The following is a 22,891-nucleotide window of genomic DNA, read 5'->3' on the forward strand; positions in this document are numbered from 1 at the left end:
CCCTGTTGAAGAGCAGCTGCATTTGCTCATCTCAATACTAGTGTAGAATAAAAATTATTTTATGCTTACCTTTTCTTTGACTTACTGAAAATTTGCAGCGCAATTGCATTTTATAGTCCGGATGGTTCATTATAGCACATGGCAATCTTACTTGCCTGGGTAAAAAAAAAAAAAAAAATGTGAATTTGCCTTCATCTACGGGTAAGCCAGCTGTTGTCAAGACGGTGCTAGCATGGACCTGTGTCGCCACCTATCGGCAGCTGCTAAAAGCAAAGCAGTCATTCCAGCTGGGTTTCCACGTGGGAAAAGCGGTTGGTTTGAAGATGCCTATACCTAACAGTGATCGGGCCACATTTAGTATGGGGTCAACTCCCATCTGCAGAAAATTGTCACCGCTGGACGATGAAGTAAGGATGACGGTTAGGATGGAGAGGATTTCGCATGGCACCTCTGTACGTAGATGGAGAAAAACAATTAGCAACAGCGAATCTCACACGTCAGCGTGGCGTGACAGTTTTGTGCGATCTCGTGACCAGCTGTGTTTACAAACCTACTACTATCTCCTCTCGTTGCGAGACACCAGTGCGAGGCACCAGAAATGAATCCAAAAGTGTGTGAAGAAATACATTGGCATAATTAATTAGTAATTAAACTTAAGTAATTTCTTTAATTACTCAATTATACATTTCGATTTATTGTGCAAGTATTGTTTGCCTTTTCAAGCCATCCAGTTCAAGGATTAGAATTGTGCTTTTTTTTAAAGTTCTGTAAAAGATTAAAAAGAAACACCCAAGGGGGAAGGGAAAGCGTGTTTGCTTGTTTGTGTTTGTGTGTGTGAAGGGAAAGGAAAAAGAGAAGAATTTATTTACGGAAAGGCAGTGAAGTCTTTGTAACTATAGCTTGCTCTGGCCTGCTACACTTCGCACGTGCATGACACACACATGCACACAATATTTTCTAGTACGACTTATGCCGAAGAAACATGAGCATACCTGTGACATCCCAAATTTCATAACACTAACATGAATTGGCACTCTAGACATCTTACTGACGGAGAGAGGCTGCAGTGAGGAACACGTGGCAATGCATACCGCACTTGAAGCCTTCGTCCATTCGGAGAGGGTGCGCAATATTTTGCGTGGCAAATTTCAGGCCATTAACAGGAACACCACATGGTCAACTAGCATTCATTTGAACTACTCAGGGCCACATATTTGCCTTTGCCTTTGTATTATGTGTGAGAATGTTGGATAATTATTATTGAGTGCAGCATTGTCGAAGGCAGCAAATTGACATAGCACATACTAAAAAACATAATGGTTGTGATCACAATAACCCACAGAACATCGTGGCAGTGGACTGTGGGCTACTGTCATTGGCAGAGGCTCATTCATTCCTTAACCCTGTTCACTCCCAAGCTTATCAAGCAACTGCTTTCCTCACACAAAATTTGCAAACATTGTAAACCGCATTTAAATGTGTTGTCAAAGCCATGTGCTGTAAAGGTTCAAAATGGTTTAACCAAGATCACAGTTCAAGCACTTGGTTGCCTTGGGGGCAAGCATTGAGGACATTTGGCAATTGTCTGTAACTAAGATCACAGTTCACGCACTTGGTTGCCTTGATGGCAAGTATTGGTTCGTTCATGCAGCGATTGTAAAGTACTTTTTGTTGTCCAAGCAATTATTTGATGCGAGCAGACTTCTGCAAGGCATGCAATATGCAGAATTAGTATGGAAAATGTGCGGAGAAATAGCTGGATTTACAATTCCTTTTTTTTTTATAATGTAGCACCACAAGCATAGCAGCTCTTTTTGATGAGGTGTTGTTTCGTTCTTACACCCCAGTGTATATTTGCAGCTGTTGCTCCTGGTCTTGCTGGAGGAACCTTGCAGTCAGCTGCTCCTATAACCCTGACAGCAACAGCAGATGGCATCTTAGAAGTCATTCCACAAAATTTCCAGCTTCCATCAGCCCCTCCACAGGCCATTCTGCTCACCACTCCAGGCCAAAGCAGCATTCCCATTTCCACTTTACCTCAGGGGCAGATCATCATACAGACCCTGCCCGTGAGTACTTTGCTTAATTTATACAGGTCATAATTCTGTGTATTGGAAAAGAGAGTATGTTTGATCTGTAGTACTATTCTATATAAGCTTTAACTTATAAGTTGGGATTTGTCCATGTTGAAATTTCAGTGCAAAAAAGGGAAACCTCACGACACATGCACGGTTTCATGTGGATTTTATAACTTCATCTTGCTTGGTGCCTGCCCTTTCCTGTCTGCTCTGCCTGTGATTGAGCATCAATACAGACGAAATGCTGGTGTCAAGTCATGTGGTTCACTGTCCGTTCTCAGAAATAGCGATTTCATTCATTGTGTTAATTGGCTTTAATGAGCAGACAATAACTAGCAGAGGTGATGTGCTGTTAAAGGTTTAGATGTAAATTTGTTTACATGTACAGATCGTAATTAAATTTGTATATTCGCCTGGGCATTATGGTCATGTGCACTAAATGGCATGACTGAGAGTTGTGTAGTTTCTCAGCAAAATAAATTTTAAGATGAATATGCACATTCGCAATCTGTCCCCTCGAATGGATTAGGCATTTCTACCAGCCACCTGGTGCTGCCACCTATGATATCAGCACAATAGCAGCTGCATTGGTGCTGACATCTTGTGGAGCTGTTTTTCAACAGTGTGTGCAGGGCTGCCATTGCCATGATGACTATCTTCAACTTACCTGCTCTAACTTACCTGACATGCTAAAGCCATCTCCTAATTGATTTTTTCACCAGGAAGAGTTTGTGGCACAAGAACATTTAGAATTTGTTGTGGTTGAGCACATTGTTGCAAGATTAATTTATTAGCTGCTTTTGTTCGAAGCGTGGGGCTGTTCTAACGGCACACTGGCATCACAAGAAACTGCTCTCTAGACCTCTGGCCTAGTTTAGCTATATAGGTCTCGTGTTATCTTTTGCTCTTTAACGGTATGTCTGATGTTTTAGATCAGTTGTAATTGTCTTACATGCCACAGGAAGTGCAGAAATATATATAAAATGACTCCTTCTTCGATATTGTAAAGAAATAGCCAGATTTGCTAAGGCAAGGACCCTTTATAGAACAAAATATCGAAGCAGAGCTTCCCAGTGCCATCACAAGTTGTCCATGAGAGTGTGGATGTTCCAGCAACACAGCTGCAACATTGTTAAAGACCGACATGAAAATATTCACTCCCAGGCTTATCAAGCAACTGCTTTCCTCACACAAAATTTGCAAACATTTAAGATTTCATTAAATTTATAATTATTGTCACGAAGCACTTTGGAAGTAAGTGTTCGCGACTAGCACGATAGAGCAGCGAGAGGTAACACAGCTGATCGAGCACCGAAACAAGGTTTATCTCCCTCGTCGTCGTTCTCTCTCTTATAGCCACAGCCCCACTGCTCATTATTTTATAGTACAGTTATCTCCCCCACGGAAAAGGAAGCCGTCCCGGCGACCTATGGGTACGACAACACAGGCGGATCATAGTACGGCTTGAGACGCTGGACATGCACAATTTCACGACCTCAACGGCAATGATCCAAAGGGAGCTCGAGGGGTTCCACGATATAGTTGACTGGAGACGATTGGTTGATCACGCGGTATGAGCCCTGGTACTTCGACGCGAGTTTTGGTGACAGTCCAGGGGTAGGGGCTGGAACCCAAAGTCACACTAGCGAGCCAGGAGCATAGGATGCAGGAGCATGGGAAGTTTCTCGAAGGTGCTTCTGGCGTTGCTGGTCTTCTGACGTAAAGATACGTGATAGCTTGCGACACTCTTCTTTGTGTGCAACAGCTTCAGACAAGGTAGTGGTTTCTGTGGTGTCAGGGTGGTACGGAAGGATAGTATCCATTGTGGAAAAAGGTTCGAGTACGTACAGTAGAAAGAAGGGCGAAAATCTTGTGGTAGTCTGCGTGGCAGTATTGTAAGCGTAAGTCAGAAATGGTAGAACATGGTCCCATTTGCTTTGGTCGGATGCAACGTACATGGCCAGGCAACGTACTGGCAACGTACTTCACCAAGAGTGCGATTAAAGCGCTCGGTCATGTCATTAGTCTGCGGATAGTAACCAGTAGTGGTGCGATGAATGATGCGGCATTCTTTGAGGAGAGCCTCGATGACGTCGGAGAGGAAGACGCGGCCTCTGTCACTGAGTAATTCCCTGGGAGCTTTGTGGCAAAGGATGATGCGGCGCAGGAGAAACCAGGCGACGTCACGTGCAGAAGCGCTGGGCAAAGGGGAAGTTTATGAATAGCGCGTAAGATGGTCGATGGCCATGATTACCCAGCGGTTGCCGTCTGATGTGATTGGCAGAGGTCCATAAATGTCGATGCCGACTCGATAAAAAGCACATGCTGGGCAAGGCAAAGGCTGCAATGGAGCGGTTGAATGACGAGGAGGACCTTTGCGGCTTTGGAAAACGAGACAGGAGTGGACATAATGACGGATGAATTGATACATCCCCCGCCAGTAGTATCCGAACGCGTAGACGCGTGTATGTCTTCAGTACACCTGCATGCGTGCACTGGGGGTCGTCGTGGAATGCTGCACAAATATCCGAACGTAGATGCCGAGGGATGACAAGCAACCATTTGCGGCCGTCCGGGAGGTAGTTACGACGGTACAAGAGCCCGTCGTGAATGGAGAAGTGGTGTGCTTGGCGACGTATTGCGCGATTGGTAGTGGGTGACGATGGGGTAGATAAGAAACTCAGCATGGACACAATCCATGCAATTTGTGACCAGGTCAAAAGGTTGTGGTCACCACGAAGAAGCTGCGTTAAAGGTGCTATGATGCTGGCGAAATTGCGGATGAAACGGTGGAAGTATGATGCTAACCCAATGAAGCTGTGCAGTTCTTTCAAGGTCTGTGGTCGTGGAAACTGGGCAACAGCTTGTAGTTTCGCCGGATCAGGGAGTACACCTTCTTTCAACACGACATGGCCGGGGATGACAGCTGCCGGGCGGTGAAGCAGCACTTCAAGTTAAGCTGGAGGCCAGCATCGGCGATGCATTTGAGGACGCGTTCAAGTCGAAGTAAGTGGGAAGGAAAGTCCGGTGAAAAGATAACAATGTCGTCCAGATAACACAGGCATATCTGCCATTTGAAGCCGCGCAATATGTTGTCCATCATTCTTTCAAATGTGGCAGGCGCTTTACACAGGCCAAATGGCATCACGGTGAATTCAAATACACCGTCAGGTGTGATGAAGGCCGTTTTTGGACGATCTGACTCAGCCACTGGCACTTGCCAGTGCCCGGATCGTAAGACTAAAGATGAGAAGAATTCGGCGCCTTGGAGGCAGTCTAGCGCGTCGTCAATATGGGGTATTGGATAAACGTCCTTGCGGGTGATCTTATTGAGGCGCCGGTAATCCACGCAGAAGCGATCTTTCTTTTTGACCAGCACTACAGGAGAAGCCCAGGGACCGTGCGAGGGTTGTATGACACCGCGTTGGAGCATGTCTCCAACGTGCTCAGCGATCACGTGTTCAGCGTCAGCGATGGGATGGACAACAGTGGAAGTACGGCCTAAGTGAGATTGTTGTAGGTCGAATGATGTGCGAAAGCAGTCAAGGAGATTGACGATCTGGGCGTGCTGACCGGGAATGAGGTTGGGATCAATACACCTGGAAAATGTAGGGTCACACGGCGGCGTTGAAGGAGAAACTTGAAGGGCCATAGCGTCAACCTGAGGCGAAGCCGGGTCGTCAGGCACATCATAAAGGAAGGTTGGTTCGATTTCATCAGCACAACCAAGACACTCATCGTGGAGCAAGCTAGCAGGGCAAGGAAACAGGTTTGAGACATAAAGTGCGCTGGAACCTTGTTGAATGGCAAGAAGGGCAAAAGGAAGCAAGACGGGATGACGGTGAGCAACAAGCTTAGACGGCGTGAAAAGAACTGTGGAGTCGGGAAACCCGATGCAGGAAACGGGTACAAGTACGGCAGAGTATGGAGGAATCTCGATGTCGGCGGTGACGAACACACAACCGGAAGTGTCGTCAGTATCTTCAAAAACGTGGTTGCCAAATGGCGACAGAACGAGTTCCACACGGGCTCAATCAATAACGGCATGATGGGATGACAGAAAGTCCCATTCTAAAATCATGGCATGGGAGCAGCAAGGCAAAATAATGAACTCAACACGCTATAGTGTGCCACTTATAACAACACGCACGGTACACTTCCCTAAGGGTTCAATCGGCGCAGCGCTTGCTGTACGTAATGAAACAGCAGAATATGTCGTCGCGACTTTTCTAAGTTGAAGACGAAGCTGGTCCGAAAGCTCTGATATCGCTGCTCCCGTGTCTACAAGTGCATGAATAGCAATGTCTTCTGCATAAACTTCAAGGACGTTCGCAGGAAATAAATGAGGTCTTGAGGAGTTCATTGAGATAGCAGTTCTTGCCTCCGGAACTGCGTTATTTAGTTTTCCTCTCGGATAGCTTCGGGGCGACGGACAAGCGGTGACAGAGAACGCCGACGGGGCGACGGAGACTGACGGGTATTGAAGGTTCGGGAAGCAGGAGGTGAGGCTTCGAAGTGCTGAGCGGCAGGAGCGGAACGGAACGGAGAGTCGAAACCGCTGCTTTGTGCCCTTAGTGAACCCGAAGGATATCATCCGCGCCGGCGGCAAAACCGTGCTACATGCCCAGGCAGGCCGCACGAATAACAGATAGGGCGGTTGTCATGGGCGCGCCATGGATTGAGAGCAGCGGGTTGAGACTGATGGAGATATTGGCGTGGTGGGTCCACGGGCAGCTGTGGCGGCCAGTAGCTGCTTGTAGGGGCATATGTTGCAGCTAAGTGCGGAGGTGAGAGAAAGGTGCTGGTAGGTCTGGATTGAATAGCTGCAGACGGGGGCCTTAGATTCGCGACAACAGCAGTGTATGTAAGGCGTAGGAGGTGGTTGATGAACAAGTGGGACGTCGTTAGTGACTTGTTCCTGTATCACCTGACGGAGATCAGGAGACAAGGGCGACTCTGACGCTTGACCGGCTGGCAGAAGAGAGAGTTGGCGTGCCACTTCTTCTCGGACAAATTGCTTCATTTGGTCAAAGATGGCTGTACTGCAAGGAGGAGCACTGACACCGTCACTCAGAGCTGAAAGCGCGACGTTCGGAGCGAGAGCTCGGCGGGTAGAAAGCCGTTGTTTGCGTAGCTCTTCATAGCTCTGGCAAAGCGTGAGGAGGTCGTTGACCGTCTGAGGATTCTTTGCCAAGAGCATTTGGAAGGCGTCATCTTCTATGCCTTTCAAGATGCTCTTGATCTTATCATCTTCGGCCATATCTGGGTTGATATGCCGGCAAATGTCAACTACATCTTCAATATAGCTGGTAAAGTTTTCGCCCTTTCGTTGGGCATGACAGCGAAGCTGTTGTTCAGCCCGAAGTTTGCAAACAGCAGGGCGACCGAAGACCTCTTAAAGTGTCGTTCGGAAAGCTGTCCAGGTGGTAAGGTCAGCTTTATGGTTCCGGAACCAAAGATGGGCAACCCCGGAAAGGTACATAGGACGTAACCAAGCTTGTCAGCTTCAGTCCATTTGTTGTGGGCACTCACTCGGTTGTACAGTGACAGCCAGTCCTCTACGTCATTATCGTCAGTGCCATTGAATATGGGAGGATCCCGTTGGCACGGCGCGCCAAGACAGACGACCGGAGGCGGTGCCTGGGGTGGATCGGGGACAGGGATCGTCCGGCTTCGGAGTTCCAGTTTTGCAAAAGGCCCAGCACCTTCCACCAAATGTTGTGAAGCACTTTGGAAGTAAGCGTTCGCGACTAGCACGATAGAACAGCGAGAGGTAACACAGCCGATCGAGCACCGAAACAAGGTTTATCTCCCTCGTCGTTGTCCTCCCTCTTATAGCCACAGCCCCACTGCTCCTTATATTACAGTACATTATTAATATTCAATTCAGTATTTGACTTTCCTTTCTTGGTTTGATTTGATGACTAGTGGAATTTCGATACGAATCTCACGGGGTTACGAAAAATATTCGTATTAGCTGAAATTCGTATCATAGAAACACAATTAAAACTAGCTAAATTAAAGAGTCAGAGGTGAACTCACTCAGACACATGCACGTAAAGAGCATTTACAGTATAGACAACTTATAACATAACCGTTTATAGTGCAGAACTGGCTACAACGTGGCATTTTCCGACTCCTGTTTACTCTCCAATAGAACTCCATGTATACGCATACCACTTAGAGTGCAGCCGCGTGAGTCGAATAGCGGTTATAATCCGGCTTCCGCGGGAAAATCTCACCGACAAGCGCGGTAGCGAGCACGCTTCTCAACGAGGTGCGCCCAACAATGGGAGAGGAGATCAACGAGGGCGATGCGGAGGAGGAGCATGAGTCCACGGGCGATGATATCGTCGCTGCGCGCCGTATGTGCGAGTGACACCGCGCTGGGGACGCGCGCTTTCACGGAGAGCGAACGCGCAGCCAAGGAGAGCAAACGCGACTTCCGTCGCGCGAAAGGCCGTGGGGGAGGGAAGGGGGGGCGACGCTGTGCTGCGGCACCAAATGCGTATCTTGCAACCGGGCGCAAGGGTAACTGGCGACGCAATCTCCCACGCGAAAGGAGCAAAGCGGGAAGGCAGCGCGAGAAGCAGGGATAGGGGGGGGGGGGGGCAGCTTCTAATCTGCCAACAAATGCGTTCTTGTACTTTGCGCCTGTGCCGGCTAACGGTGTTATTGTGCGCACCGTATCTTGAAAGCGATCTCCACACGGCTCTGACCTTTGTATGCGCTGTGCTTACGCCGCTCAGTTTCAGTTGAAGCGATAACTGCACGAACCTTCACTCGCTGCGGCGGCCGCGCTTCCCCATGCCTGCGTGGGGAAAAGCAAAAAAAAATTGTCGCAGTTTCACCCGAAAGGTGAAGCATCAATTGCGATAATAAATTAGTAGAGAGCTATACGGAGTAAGGATAATAGTTTTATCAGCTGTATAAACTTGGACATGCAGCAGCACCAGCAACGCGCAGAACTGTTGTCGATGCCGTCGGTGTTTTGCCTGCGTTCGCACCGAACGCGCGCGGCGTTGGTGACTCTGGGGGCGGCTCGGAGGTTTTTGACGAGATCAGAATGGGGCACTCGTCGAGCTGCGATGGAAATCTTACCCACCTTCTCGCCTCGCAACGTTTTTATATAAATACGCATTTGGTGCTGCAGCTAAACGTCGCCTCTCCTCCCTCCCTCCCGTTTCCCACGGCCTTTCGTGCGACGGAAAAAGTCGCGTTTGCACTCTATATATGGTGATTGTGAAGGAGGGAAGAGACGTTTAATTTTGCAGCCCTTCAGGGAGCACGGCGCAGAACGCGCGTTTGCTCTCCGACGTGCGTTTGCTCCCCGTGAAAGCACGGGTCCCTCGCGCCCTTTCACTCGCACATACAGCGTCCAGAGCGCGGCGATGATTTCATCGCCGTTGACGTCAGACGGAACCTCACGGCCGTATGACGCGCCATGAGGTATGCCGACGCCGACGGCAGGAATCCGCTTTGGTGTGTCCATATGATTGCTATCACAATAAAAGGAAAAGCAACAAAAGCGCCACCGCTTCAAACTCTTCGCGCCCAGTCGCAAGCTCCGCGCTGTCCGGTGCCGCGTACGCGCCTCTGTACCCAAAGAGAAAGCGCGTGACTGCGCGCGGTTCTCTTTCGCGGCCATCGGTGGGGCGGTGTTTATTCGTATGAACCGACATGGGTCGAAAATCGATTCGTAACAACGGTTCTCTAGCACATTGCAAAGTAATGGGGCTCGGCCGGGACCACAGAAAAATCCGTATTGTCCGGAAATTCATATTAGCCGTGATTGTATCATCGAGATTCCACTCTATATACTATTCTTTGTGTGAGGTATTGCAGTGAGATTTTTTTTTTGTTTTGGTCACTTAGCATTGTCATTTTAGAGGAGAGAGTGAGCTCTTTAACCCCTTCAGTGTTGGGTCCTTTTGGAGGTGATGCCCCCCCACCATCATCTTTTTGTTTTGTTTTGTTGGATCTTATAAAACGAGCAAAACGGTTTATTTTTGGTTATGCAGAAGGGGGAAAACGACATCGATAATGGCAAATGCTCCCTTGGTATGGCCCTCACATTCCTAACTAACAAAAGGAATAAAAGCCCACAGCATAAAATAAGTAAAAGCCACAGCATACTTGAAAACACCATCGTTCTTAGTGATTTTTCACCGTGTCAGGGTCAGAATCAGACCCGGTTGAAGTTGCCTTTTCCTTGGACGACATGCTGTCATCTTCTGAGCCCGAGCTTGGCTTGGAGTCGGGAGTCGTAAGAGCCGCCACTCAATAGTTGAAGGTGCTGCACAAGCAGCCATTTCAAAGCGATAACGTGACCTCACTAAAGGAAGGAGCACTTTCGTTTATTCGAACCCGATCAGACAATGCAAACACAGCAATAGATGAAACAGGGAACAACAGATAAAAGACATATTGCAGAGGGCAGAGCCATTCTGGAGAACGCACACTGATAAAAGGAGCACACACGTCACTAGAAAGGAGATGTGCAGTAGTGAAGATAGCGGGAGACAAAAAGAAAAACAAAACAAAAAACATACATACATTGGACAGATGGCAGAAACACACAAAGGTGGTGCCCTTGTGATACGGTGCCAATATTTGAACTGAGAATCACCGCCGTAGCGGTGTACAAAGTTTGGGAGCCCCCCTCTTACCTGCAGACATGCGAGCTCCGTCAGCCGTAACCACGCCCATGCATGGGCGCATTCCGCAGCCGCTAACAAAAGCCTAGACTGAGCAAGCCCAGAGAGAAAAGAAAATATGCTTCTAGAAATACAGTAGAACCCCGCTGTTACGTTCCCGGGTGCTGTGTTTTCCCGGCTGTTACGTCGTTTTCGGCCGGTCCCGGCACAGCTCCCATAGAACCCAATGCATTGGTAACCCCGCTGTTACGTCGCAACTGTGGGACCGTTCCCGCATCATACGTTGCGAACTGCCACACTGCGCCGGCCCGAGCGGCCATTTTGACTTTTCATGTTGCTTGGCTTGGTTGCTTGACGATGGCATTGGCCGCCCAAAGTGCTGGGGGCGACATTTATTACGTATTTTCGGTTTCCACCAGCAAAAGTATGGCCTTTGATATCCGCTTTTGCTATCTAAAGATGATGTCTATGACGCGTTGCGGCCCTAAAATTGGTTTTGGCTCATAGATGTTCCGTATAAAGTCCAAGGGCGATAACGCCGTCGCCGCACGCCGTATGCTTTCCTTCGCGCGCGAGACGCAGTCGTCGGCTCCCCTCGCATGCTTTCACTCGCACATACAGCATACGTCGCCGCGCGCCGTATGCTGTATGTGCGAGTGAATGCGTGCGAGGGAAGCCGCGCGGCCGTATGCTGAATGTGCGAGTGAAAGCGTGCGAGGGAAGCCGCGCGGCCGTATGCTGAATGTGCGAGTGAAAGCGTGCGAGGGGAGCCGATGACCACGTCTCGTGCGCGAAAGAAAAGCAGGGAGGAAGCGCGCCTCCTTCCGTTGCGCTCGAGGCACCAGCGAGGGAGCGAGGGGGGGGGGGATAGCGGGCAGCGTTGTGCTCTGGCACCATACTGCGCGGCGGCGCGCGGTCCCGCGGGCCGTATCTTGAAAGCGATCTGCGTGGGGGCAGATTCTACGCAGTGTAGGTGCGTCGGCGGCTCGTGGCTTTGTGCGTGCTGCGTGTTCTCGGCGCTCAGTTTGGGTTGAAGCGATAGACAACAGCACGAAGGTCACTTCGCTCGCTTCTGCAGCGGCGCTTAACTGCGCGTGTCCGCGCTCATCGAGTGTGATGTGTTCATGTTTGCCTGTGGGCGTTGACACCATGTTTGTTAATTAGTTAATAACCGAATGTTTACAAGTTTATACAGACGATAAAACTACTATTCTTACTTTGTATAGCTCATCGCAATCGATACTTCGGCTGTCGGGCGAAACTACTTTTTGTCGCACGTAAGAATTAAAATAATATTGTGTGCAGTTCAACACTACTCCCATTTCTCAATTTTTCCTGTTTTCTGGCTCTTGCGTTTCCCGGCTCTTACGTTTTTTTTTGACGGTCCCATGAAAAACGTAACAGCGGGGTTCTACTGTATACAGCAGATAGCGGAACCACCTCAGAGCTCACCAGCTTCCTGGTTCTGCGCACATCTGAGTAAACAAAGTGGAGAATGTACAGGTAAGTCAGTGACGTGGTGGGACAGAAATGCGGAAACATGCTGGTACATAAATGGCACTGAAAGGGTTAATAATGCAAAGTCTGGGTCCTGATTCACTGTAGAGATTTTTGGCCGTGTTCCGTGACATTTCATTCACTGATTGCTGTGTTAACGAAATGTGTTTGTCACGCTTTCACAGACGGAGCCCCTTCAGGCTGCCGAAAGCCTCCTTGTGCAGATGCACTTGCCACCGGCTGTTTCTCCTGCTGAGCTTGTTGTCAACAGTGATACAAGCCTTCCGCCTACAGAGCCATCATCTCCTCAACCTGACACTGGCTCCCTGGACACGTCAGACATAGATAGTTCAAGCTCATATGCTATGTGTTGCATTGATGGTGAGGAATTCCAAGTGCAGGTCAGTCTCATTATCGGCAGTATCGTATTTTAAGCTCACTGCAGATAAAAGCCTCCTCAAGCAATTTCCCGTTACCCCTGTCTTAATCCATCAGCTGACTCTTTATCATGCCTGCAAATTTCCTAATTTCATTCTCTGCCTTTGTCAGCCATGCATTCTTTCCCTTGACAACCACTGTGTTACTTTTAACAGACCATCGATCGTTTGCTCTACACCAGTACATTGATCTGTCCCACTCTACAACTTCAATATCAACTATGCCTATTTGCTCTCTAGTGTTCTCTTTCTCTTTCAATGTTGCATGTACTAGATAGTATGTTCCATGGCTGCTTTCTCTGTCCTTAGTTTCTTCTAAAGTTCTTTGCTGTGCCCCAAGTTTCAGCCTCTAAAGACATTATTGTAAAGGCGTTTATTGCACGCAAGCGTTAGGGCCGACCGTTGGTTCAGTTCAGGGAACCGCGAGCGCGAGTGGCGTAGCCCGAGCGATGCGCTGGAGAGACTGACCCACTAGACATCGCTGGTAAGGATGCCCCACTGCATCGTCCCTCTTCTTTACTACAATTACCCCGGGCACGAAAAAGGGAGCCGTCCAGCGACCTAACAGTTCGTCACTATTAGTGGGTCATAATACGGTTTGAGGCGCTCGACGTTGACAATGTCGCGTCCGCGACGGCGCATGTCCGAAGATGGTTCAATGGGCTCAATCACATAGTTGACAGGTGATGCATGCTCGACGATGTGGTAGGGACCTTCATACTTGAGCATTAACTTGGAAGACAGGCCAGGTGCAGCGGAAGGAACTGAGAGCCACACAAGCGCTCCAGGAAGAAAGGTGGGCGCAGAGGTGGTGTCACCGCGACTGTTCTTCTGGCGCTCTTGGTCATTGGAGGTAAAGGCCCGGGCGAGGTCGCGGCACTCTTCGGCATGTCTCACCGTATCAGAAATGGGCGAACATTCAGATGCGTCAGGCCGGTATGGTAGCATTGTGTCGATGGTGTGCGATGGGTGCCGGCCGTACAATAAAAAATATGGCGAAAAACCAGTAGTGCTCTGCGTAGCGGTATTGTACGTGTAGGTTACGAAGGGCAGAATGGCGTCCCAGTTCGTACCTCCACCACTTGTAAAGGCGTTTATTGCACGCAAGCATTAGGGCCGACCGTTGAATCAGTTCAGGGAACCGCAAGCGCGAGCGGCGTAGTCCGAGCGATGCGCTGGAGAGACTGACCCACTAGACAGCGCTGGTAAGGATGCCCCACTGCATCGTCCCTCTTCTTCACTACATTATAAAGAGGCTAATATACTTTTTATCATTGCTCTTTGTACTGTCAGCATACGTGCATGAATATTACAAATCAGTTCTGCGTAAGCCTGCAAGGTGGAGGAAAGTTCAAGAAGGGAAAAATTGTCATCTGTCCCACTGTAGCATGAAGCTACAAAGAACCCATTGTAGTCCTGGTCTGGGACCAATTTGCCCTGGTCTGATATTCGAACCCAGGAGTAACGCCCGATAAGGCATTGATCCTTGGTTCGATTCCCGAGCCAGGATGCTTTCAACTGTGAAGCTGTCTTTCTGAGAAACATATATGACTTTCTTTTGTAGCTTCGTGCTACAGTCAGGTGTATGACAATTTTTCCCTTTGGAATGCGTGAACCATTATATCCAGGTAAAAAAAAAAGCCTGCAAAAGACAATGTAGTGTGCTTTTCTTATTGAAGCGTACGAGGTGCCATTACCTCCATAGCAAGAAGGTCCAATAGAAAAACAAATAGCCTGCTGGATTAATGAACATGTTAGTTACTATACGTGTATTGGTGTTATAGGTGTATTTATCCTATAGGACGTATTGGTCATAAAGGTATATTGGTCATATTGGTCCTGTAGTTGTATTGGTTCAATTGGCCTATTAGTCTTATAATCCAATGGGCTATAGTCTCGTTCCAATGAGCTTGCTTGCTAGACCAATAGTTGCATCGCAAGGCAACCGCACACCATGCTTGCTAGTGTAATAGGTACATTTACACCACGATAAAGATTAGAGTACCTTGTTCGCAATCTCTGGGAGGACAGTGCTTACATTCAATATGCAGTAAAATAGCTTAAAAAGAATCACGTAGGCAGGCACAAAAATGACGCTAAGTTCCGAATTACACCGGATTGTGGCAGAACTAGGTTAGTAACTTCTCACGCAGGATTAAAACAGCTTCGGATGTATCCACAGAGACAGCAAGAAAGAAATAAAAAGTAGGGGTGTGCGCATACTGAATAGTAGATATTGAATCAAATATTGAATCGAATTGAGAAAAAAAAAGCTGAATATCGAATAGAATATCTAATATCGGAAAATTTAACACAAACTTTTATGCTTCCAAATATCGTGCGAAAAGCACAAATGCTGCACAAGCCCATGAGGCTGATCTCACTACTTAACAAGAGTCTTGCTATATCAGTAACTTGGGTACCTATATGAATCGAGATGTATAGTATGCTTTACTCTTATTAAAGGGAACAACAAATTGGTATGCAAGCAGTGATAACAACTCAGTTCATATACGAAGGTCTGGAAAACATCTTTTATCATTATAATGTCTGTCAAATAGAATCAAGTAATTAAAGGGAACACCATTAGTATGCAAGCACTGATAACAACTCAGTTCGTATACGCGAACGTCTGGAAAACATCTTTTATCGATATAATGTCTGTCAAATAGAATCAAGTGCTTTTTTCCCTCTGCAGCTGAAGAATAATGAAGTTATCCTAAATACCAATGTGGTTTTTGATTTAATAGTGAGCCATACTGTGCTTAATGGCAATCTTCTATTGCTTAAAAAGTTTTGCTTTCCAGTTTTCAGCTAGAAAACAGGAGGGGTTTTTCATCTTTATGGCAGATGGTTTCCATGGGTTATAGTCTGCTCGTTAAGGCCAACCTGGGTGACAGGCAAAAGCTGGGAATGTGTTCAGATCAGTCGGCCCCGCTCCGCGCGGTCATCGGCGCCGCATGGGTTGACCGCAGTCGGCGGTCATGGTAAAGAGTTCTCAAATAGGGAGGCCCACGGCCAGTTCCCGTGACGCCCTCCCCCACCCCCTTTGTTTTCTTCGGACGCATCCATCTTCCGTGTGTGTAAATGCATCTTCAGCCGTGGGTTAACGCGCTGTCACATGATATTTTCGAGCCTGCCATGTAAATCCAAAGCTCGTATTCTGACGGGTCACCCGAAGCTACAAAAAGAGATGGTTGTGCTCCTACGAATGGAGTTTGTAATGAGGGGTCACTGTACAAGTTTCACAAAATTCCGAGCAAGCGCCCCCCCCCCCCCCCTAACTTGCCGGTAATTTCGAATTGCTTGAGGGGGGGGCGCTTGCTCGGAATTTTATGGCAAACGTTTGATAAATAATAATCTTTAATTTGTTAAATTCTAAATACAGAATTAGCACTAATGGCTTTTGAAACGATGAATATATGCTATAAAATGGCACTTAGTGAAGAATTAAATAAGATACATGGCACTGGTGACTCCAGGCTAACTTCCATAGTAATACAGAGGCAGTGAGCGTGTCCAAGGCGGATTTGATGGTCAGTCTGCATGCATTTTGTGCTTTCACAGGCAACATTGTTGTAGTTGTTAGGCCTAGGTCATGTCGGCGCTACTTTGGTGTGACTGACACTTCACATTGTATTCCCCGTATTGGTGCCAAGATCCTTTGTCCATCATCACATCCTTTGTGATGATGGAGTGTAGACAACAATTGCAGATTGATGGCCCAAATCCCAGCAAACATTGCAGTGAAAACACAGGAGGGAAAAAAATTGAAAGACTGGCTAGATGAAGTGACCACAACTAGTGCTTGTTGATTGCGCGCGACCTGTCATGGCGGAACACTGATGGGTGTACACAGAGTTTCAAAAGCCCCATTCGCCTAGTATTTAGCATAGCAGAATCATGTTATTGGAATGCCAGCGACGCAACTGTGCATACATGGGCTCCGCCGGCACAATGAAATGGAGAAGGCTACTGTCGAATCAAATCGGTCATATACAAAACTGCTACATTCTCTCAGCGTGCGAGTTTCGTAATCACCACCACTCCTTCGCACACTTTTTCGAGTAGCACAATGAAGTATTTTGGGAAATAGCACTGCTTGGGGCATTTCCAGCAGCATCACTTTTTATGTTCAGAGTTTTATGTTCAGTATTGGTCCAACAGGAAACAAACAGGCAACAAATAGCTTGTACCAATATAAGCCTATTGGTCCTAAAAGCGACAAATAGCTGTCACAAACTGAAACCTATTGGTGCAAAAAAACCCTATTTATTTTTAGGTAACAAGTAGAGTTCACTTATTTGACTCTATTGGTGCTAATAGAAACCTAATGGTCCTATAAGGAACAAATAGCTGCCATTTATTGGGCCTTATTAGTGCCAATACAAATCTATTGGTCCTATGAGCGTCCAATGGCTATCACCTGTTGGTGCCAATGTGAACTCTATTGTCCTATGAGCGTCCATTAGCTATAACCTATTGGTGCCAATGCAAACTCTATTGATCCTATAGGTGAGAAATAGTTGTAATCTATTTGACCCTATTGGTACCAATAGAATCCAAATAAAGTCCATAGAGTTACAATAAGCTACTTGTAGAACCCATAGGACTGCTCTATTGGACCAGTAGAAAATCATATTGCTAGGGCAGGGAAATGACATCAACACATTAGTAAATGACACTTGAAAGCGTGCAATGTGGTGATTAACTTTGTACTAATGTGTAGCCTGGTTGACTTCTCGATAACTGCAAAAATTGCTGCTTTCTACACGAAACACTTCAAGCTAGTTTATCTTGCTACTAAATCTGTGCACCAGAATTGGGGATCATGCCTAACTGGCTGATTGTTTGCACCATGCTTGGAAACTTGAGGATGATAGGTATTATATGCCTCAGCTGTGTCTTTCATGTCGAGAATTATTTCTGAGCAATTAACAGCCTTGTGTAGCAAATATAATCGCAGCTTCAAATACGTTGCTGACTGCAAAATCTGAAGACACTACGTGGAATCTCGATGATACGAATCTCACGGGGTCACGAAAAATATTCGTATTAGCCGAAGTTCGTATCATCGAAAAACACAATGAAAACTAGCTAAATTAAAGAGAGGTGAACTCACTCAGGCACACGCACGTAAAAAGCATTTACAGTATAGACCACTTATAACGTAACCGTTTATAGTGCAGAACTGGCTACAATGCGGCCTTTTCCGACTCCCGTTTACCCTCCCATAGAACTCCATGTATACGCATACCGCTTACAGTACAGCCGCGTGAGGCAAACTACCGGTTATAATGCGGCTTCCTTGGGAAACAAGGGCGCTAGCGAGCGCGCTTCTCAAGGAGGTGCGCCCACTGATGGGAGAGGAGATCAACGAGGGTGATGCGGAGGAGGAGCATGAGACGTGGAGCACGAGTCCAAGGGTGATAAAATCGTCGCCGCGCGCCGTATGTGCGAGTGAAAGCACACGGGGGACGCGCGCCTTCACGGAGAGCGAACGCGACTTCGTCGCGCGAAAGGCCGTGGGGGGGGGGGCGACACTGTGCTGCGGCACCACATGCGTATCTTGCAACCGGGTGCAAGGGTAACTGGCGACGCAATCTCCCACGCGAAAGGAGCAATGCGGCAAGGCAGCGCGGGAGAGAGGGAGGGGGGGGGGAGGCGGATTCTACTCTGCGAGTGAAAGCGCATGGGGGACGCGCACCTGGGAGCAAACGCACAGCCGAGAGCAAACGCGACTTCCGTCGTGCGAAAGGCCGTGGCGGTATGGGAGGGAAGGTGGGGCGACGCTGTGCTGCGGCACCAAATGCGTGGCGCAAGGGTAACTGGCGACGCAATCTCCCACGCGAAAGGAGCAAAGCAGGAAGGCAGCGCGGGAGGAAGAGAGGGGGGGCGGGGGCGGCTTCTACTCTGCCAACAAATGCGTTCTTGTACTTTGTGTCTGTGCCGGCTGTCGGTGTTGTCGCGCGCACCGTATCTTGAAAGCGATCTCCACACGGCTCTGACCTTTGTATGCGCTGTGCTTATGCCACTTAGTTTCCATTGAAGCGATAGACCGCATGAACCTTCGCTCGCTGCGGCGGCCGCGCTTCCCCACGCCTGCTTGGGGAAAAGGACAAAAGGAAAAGCAACAGAAGCACCACCGCTTTAATCTCTTCGCGCCCAGTCGCGGCCTCCGCACGAAAAGAGAAAGGGAGAAAGCGCGTGACTGCGTGCTGTTCTCTTTCGCGGCCGTCGGTGGGGCGGCGTTTATTCATATCAACCGACATGGGTCGAAAATCGATTCGTAACAACGGTTCTCTAGCACATTGCAAAGTAATGGGGTTCAGCCGGGACCACAGAAAAATTTGTATTATCCGGAAATTCGTATTAGCTGCGATCGTATCATCGAGATTCCACTGCACTTGTTGGAGAACAGGATCATTCCTTATACTTGTCAGCTAGGGAACATGCATTATTTCTTTTTGCACACCCCCTTCTTCATGTTACATCCTACACAAAAATGCCTTTATTATACAGTTACATCTCGATATAACAAACTTAAGTACTATAATAAAATTCTCAGTATAGCGAAGTATTTAACTTTTCGTTCATGGAACACCATGTATTTTTGAATCTCAATATAATGAAGTGTGTTTATGCATGATTTTAATGTAACTAAATTTCACTGCCACCTTAAAGGAATACCGAGACGATAAATTGGAACTTCCACGGATGCAGATGGTCAATTGGCTGAAGGACATGTGGCTGCTTGTAAATGCACCTCTTGAATTGTGCGCCCTGCGACTGAAAGCGACGACCGAAGCAGAGCAGCGTCATGTTCCGGTATAAAGCCCGAGTGTAGTAATATCCTATCGTGTCCCATGCAGTGTATGGTTTAGGTGTGAGTCAAAGCGTGCGAGGGTGAGGCGAGAAGGATCCTGGCTTGATGAGCGCTGTCTTCCTGTGCCAACAAGGGGAAAGGGGTGAAGCGGAGCGAGCTCGTGGTAGCGTGATCAAGCACCCGTGAGGGTGGGGGGAAGAAGTGGGGGGCAGGTTGGGGTGTGTCTCCATGTCTAGCGCAGCGGTGGGTGCACATGGCAGATGAAGCATTTGCTCCCTGCTGCTGGCACTTTTTATGATAGCCTGGTCCCACAGGTGGCAACACTAGCAGCCGTGGGGGCGAAGTGGATGCGTAACTGTGGCTTTGCTTCGTACTGCTAATAGGAAGATATCGTCGACACGGCGTGAAATAGTATCTTTCGTTGCCGACTGTAAAATTCAACAAATTCATTTCTTTTTCTCATTCAAATTTGCTCTTTTCGATTGCCCGATAATTCGGAAAGTTTTGTGGCCCCTTCACTGTGAAAAAAATCAATTAGCAAATATACTTCTTTGCATAAAAGATTGAATTCGAATGTAATGAAATTTTGATATAACAAAGCAAATTGCCGATCTTACTGACTTCGTCATCATCATCATCAGCCTATATTTATGTCCACTGCAGGCCTTTGTCCTGCAGTGGACTTCGTTGTCTTTAACTGTAACTGTATCTGTATTTAACTGTTTGTTATATTTAACGTTTAGGTTTAACTGTATCTGATATTCGTTATCAGCATATATTCGTCACCTACTGATATCTTTCTGTCTTTCTTTATTACACATCTACGTGAAACTAGGCAGCACTGATTAGACCCATAGCCAAAGGCTAGTAGGGTGTCTAAACACAAGCAATAAATGTGTAAGCACAAGTAATAAATTGTGTTTATAAAGCAAAGAATATATAAGAATTCCATTTCTACTCAGAAAAAAATAAATGCGAAAAACAAAACAACACATAAACTGTGAATCAGTATAAGGTGGTACATAACAGGAAAACAAAATACATGATAATACAATTAACTTAACCTACAACATAGTGCTGCATACATTGCAATTACAATATAATAGAATGCTAATACATGATAAAAAATATAAGTTATACATGCTAATGACACTTACAGTGGAGGAGAAAAATTATTTTGATATATGAAATGAAAAGTAATCTAGAACAAAATGTGTAAGTTTAGCTGTTTAGCTGTTCGTCATATCATATCAGGAAAAAACATGTTATATTTGCTTTGTTATATCGAATAACTTGTTATGTTTATATTCGTTACATTTGAAGTTCGAATTCATTCTGAAATCCTGCATATACAGTGCAACCTTGACATAATAAAGTCGGTAAAATTGGCTCTTTACTTCTTTATGTTGAAATTTTATTATATTAGCGCGAAAGTGTTAAGGGCCCCGTGTCGCAGAAAATCCAGCGTCGGCAACCGGTGTGTGATGCGGGTGGCAGAGAAAATCCCCAACCACCCCAACCACGCAGGCCCTCCACGTGGTGCAAGGTTTTGGTGAACGAAAATTGAATTTCTTGAGTGAAATCTGTCAGGAAAATGTTCGACGTCGGATTCGCCGTCGGACTGTTTACCAATCGGCGTCAGATTGTAATTTGAATGTACGAGAAAACCTAATTCTGCTGCGAGGAAACTCAAACACAAACCTCTTTTCCAGCACTTCTACCAGACCTACAGCTGCGCGTTGCGATGCGAACGGATCCCGATAACGCTATCGCGTTCTACTCTTAAAGGCGAAGCTTAAGCGTCCACCAATTTTTTTATAATTCGAACTTAAATACAAATAAGCACAGTTGCTGACAGACATTTTACACGAAAATTTTTCCGGATTATCAGGCAGCCAGAAAAGATGAATTTTAATGCAAAAAAAAAAAAATTAATTTCGTTCAACTTGATAGTCGGCTACCAAAAATGTGGTTTTATGCCATGTTGACGGTATCTTCAAATCAGTGTTACAAAGCAGAGTCTGCGAAGCTTTTGTGTCCAGTCCACAGCTGCGACTGATAGTGTCGTCTGCAGTGGGGTGAAGCTACTTATCATGAAGAGTGCAGGCAAAGGGGAGTGAACGCTTCGTCTGCCTCTCACACGAGCACATTCCTGAAACTTGTGATTTTGCTACCTTCAGTGCTAAATGCATGGGAAGACAGCGCACATTAAGCCATGGCCATCTCAGCTTATGCCCACCTTTGTACCCACCACAGATTATCTCCAAGTTAAGGCTTGTGCGCCACACCACATAAGCACTCAGTGTCACTGACAGCCATGCGGCTGGGCTAGAAGAGAATTGCATGCTCACCTGCTTCCATTCAAGCATTTGACCATCTGCATTCATGGCAGTTTCAGTTTATTGCCTCAGTATTCCATCATGGTGGCAGTGAAATGTAGTTATATTGAAATGTTGTATAAGCACAGTTTGTTATATTGAAGTTCAAAATACGTGGTGTTCTATGGACACGTTATAAAAAGATAAATACTTCTTTCTGTTGAGAATTTTGTTGTATCGAGGTTTAACTGTAATTACAAACTTAAGTATAGTACAGTTGAGTTTCATTATTTTGACTCTGACAGAATCGACAAAAATGATAGAATTATCCAGCGGGTTGAATTAAACAAGATGCAGAAAAAACGCCAAAACATACCCTCGATTCATTTGGCAGTATTTGCCCTATTCTAGCACGTTCCCCGAATCAAATGCATACCCTCTTTCTGTGGGTCCAAAGCAGAAAACTAACATAGAAATTACATTAAAGCTCCTAAATGAATTAGAAATCTTAAACACACCCAGTTTTTAGCATGAAATATTGTTGCACTGTGGCGGCCGGTTTTTAGTCAGGTTCGATACAAATTTTTTTTTAAAAGTCAGCTTCGCCGCAATACATTTTTGTTATGCGGCAAAGCATGCGAACATTGCAAAGGTGGTTTTAGTTCGGTCTCTGACAATACTGCGCAGGCACTTTTCCGCCCAATTTTCTTCTTAAATGTAGGTGCACATTAGAATCGGGTAAATACCATAATGAAACATTGTGAGTTATGGTTATTGCTTGAAAGTCTTCTTAGGGCAGGCCAAAAATAGGCATTTTCGACAAGAGATGACGTGTGCTCAGTGCATTCACAGCCAAGCCAATCCAGCGTGGCGAGCTTTGTTGGCCGCCTCATTCACACAGTAGACCACCGTCCCTGACAGCCCCAGACTGTCCGAGACGCTTCAAACGCAACACTCATTGGCTGAAAGCACCGCCTCACGCAGTCCAGAACTTTCAGGGATGAATAATCTAAGAGGCCCAGTGGAGCCATGTAAGAGCAGTGGATCAGCCTGGATCAGCTGCATGGTTGGCGCGCTG

At 46.9% G+C, this 22,891-nt stretch overlaps 1 protein-coding gene across 2 annotated transcripts in view; it reads left to right on the forward strand.

The window, feature by feature from the left end:
• The window catches only part of LOC119460587 (cyclin-D-binding Myb-like transcription factor 1), a 68,017-nt gene that overhangs the window by 43,560 nt on the left and 1,566 nt on the right, over positions 1–22,891 (forward strand). For both annotated transcript variants that reach the window (XM_037721596.2, XM_049672579.1), the window contains 2 exons: positions 1,861–2,069; positions 12,418–12,633. In XM_037721596.2, coding sequence (XP_037577524.1) covers positions 1,861–2,069; positions 12,418–12,633 — 425 coding nt within the window. The remainder of the gene's footprint in view (positions 1–1,860; positions 2,070–12,417; positions 12,634–22,891) is intronic.

The sequence above is a fragment of the Dermacentor silvarum genome, chromosome 8 (assembly GCF_013339745.2).
Source record: "Dermacentor silvarum isolate Dsil-2018 chromosome 8, BIME_Dsil_1.4, whole genome shotgun sequence".
Classification (NCBI taxonomy): Eukaryota; Metazoa; Arthropoda; class Arachnida; order Ixodida; family Ixodidae; genus Dermacentor; species Dermacentor silvarum.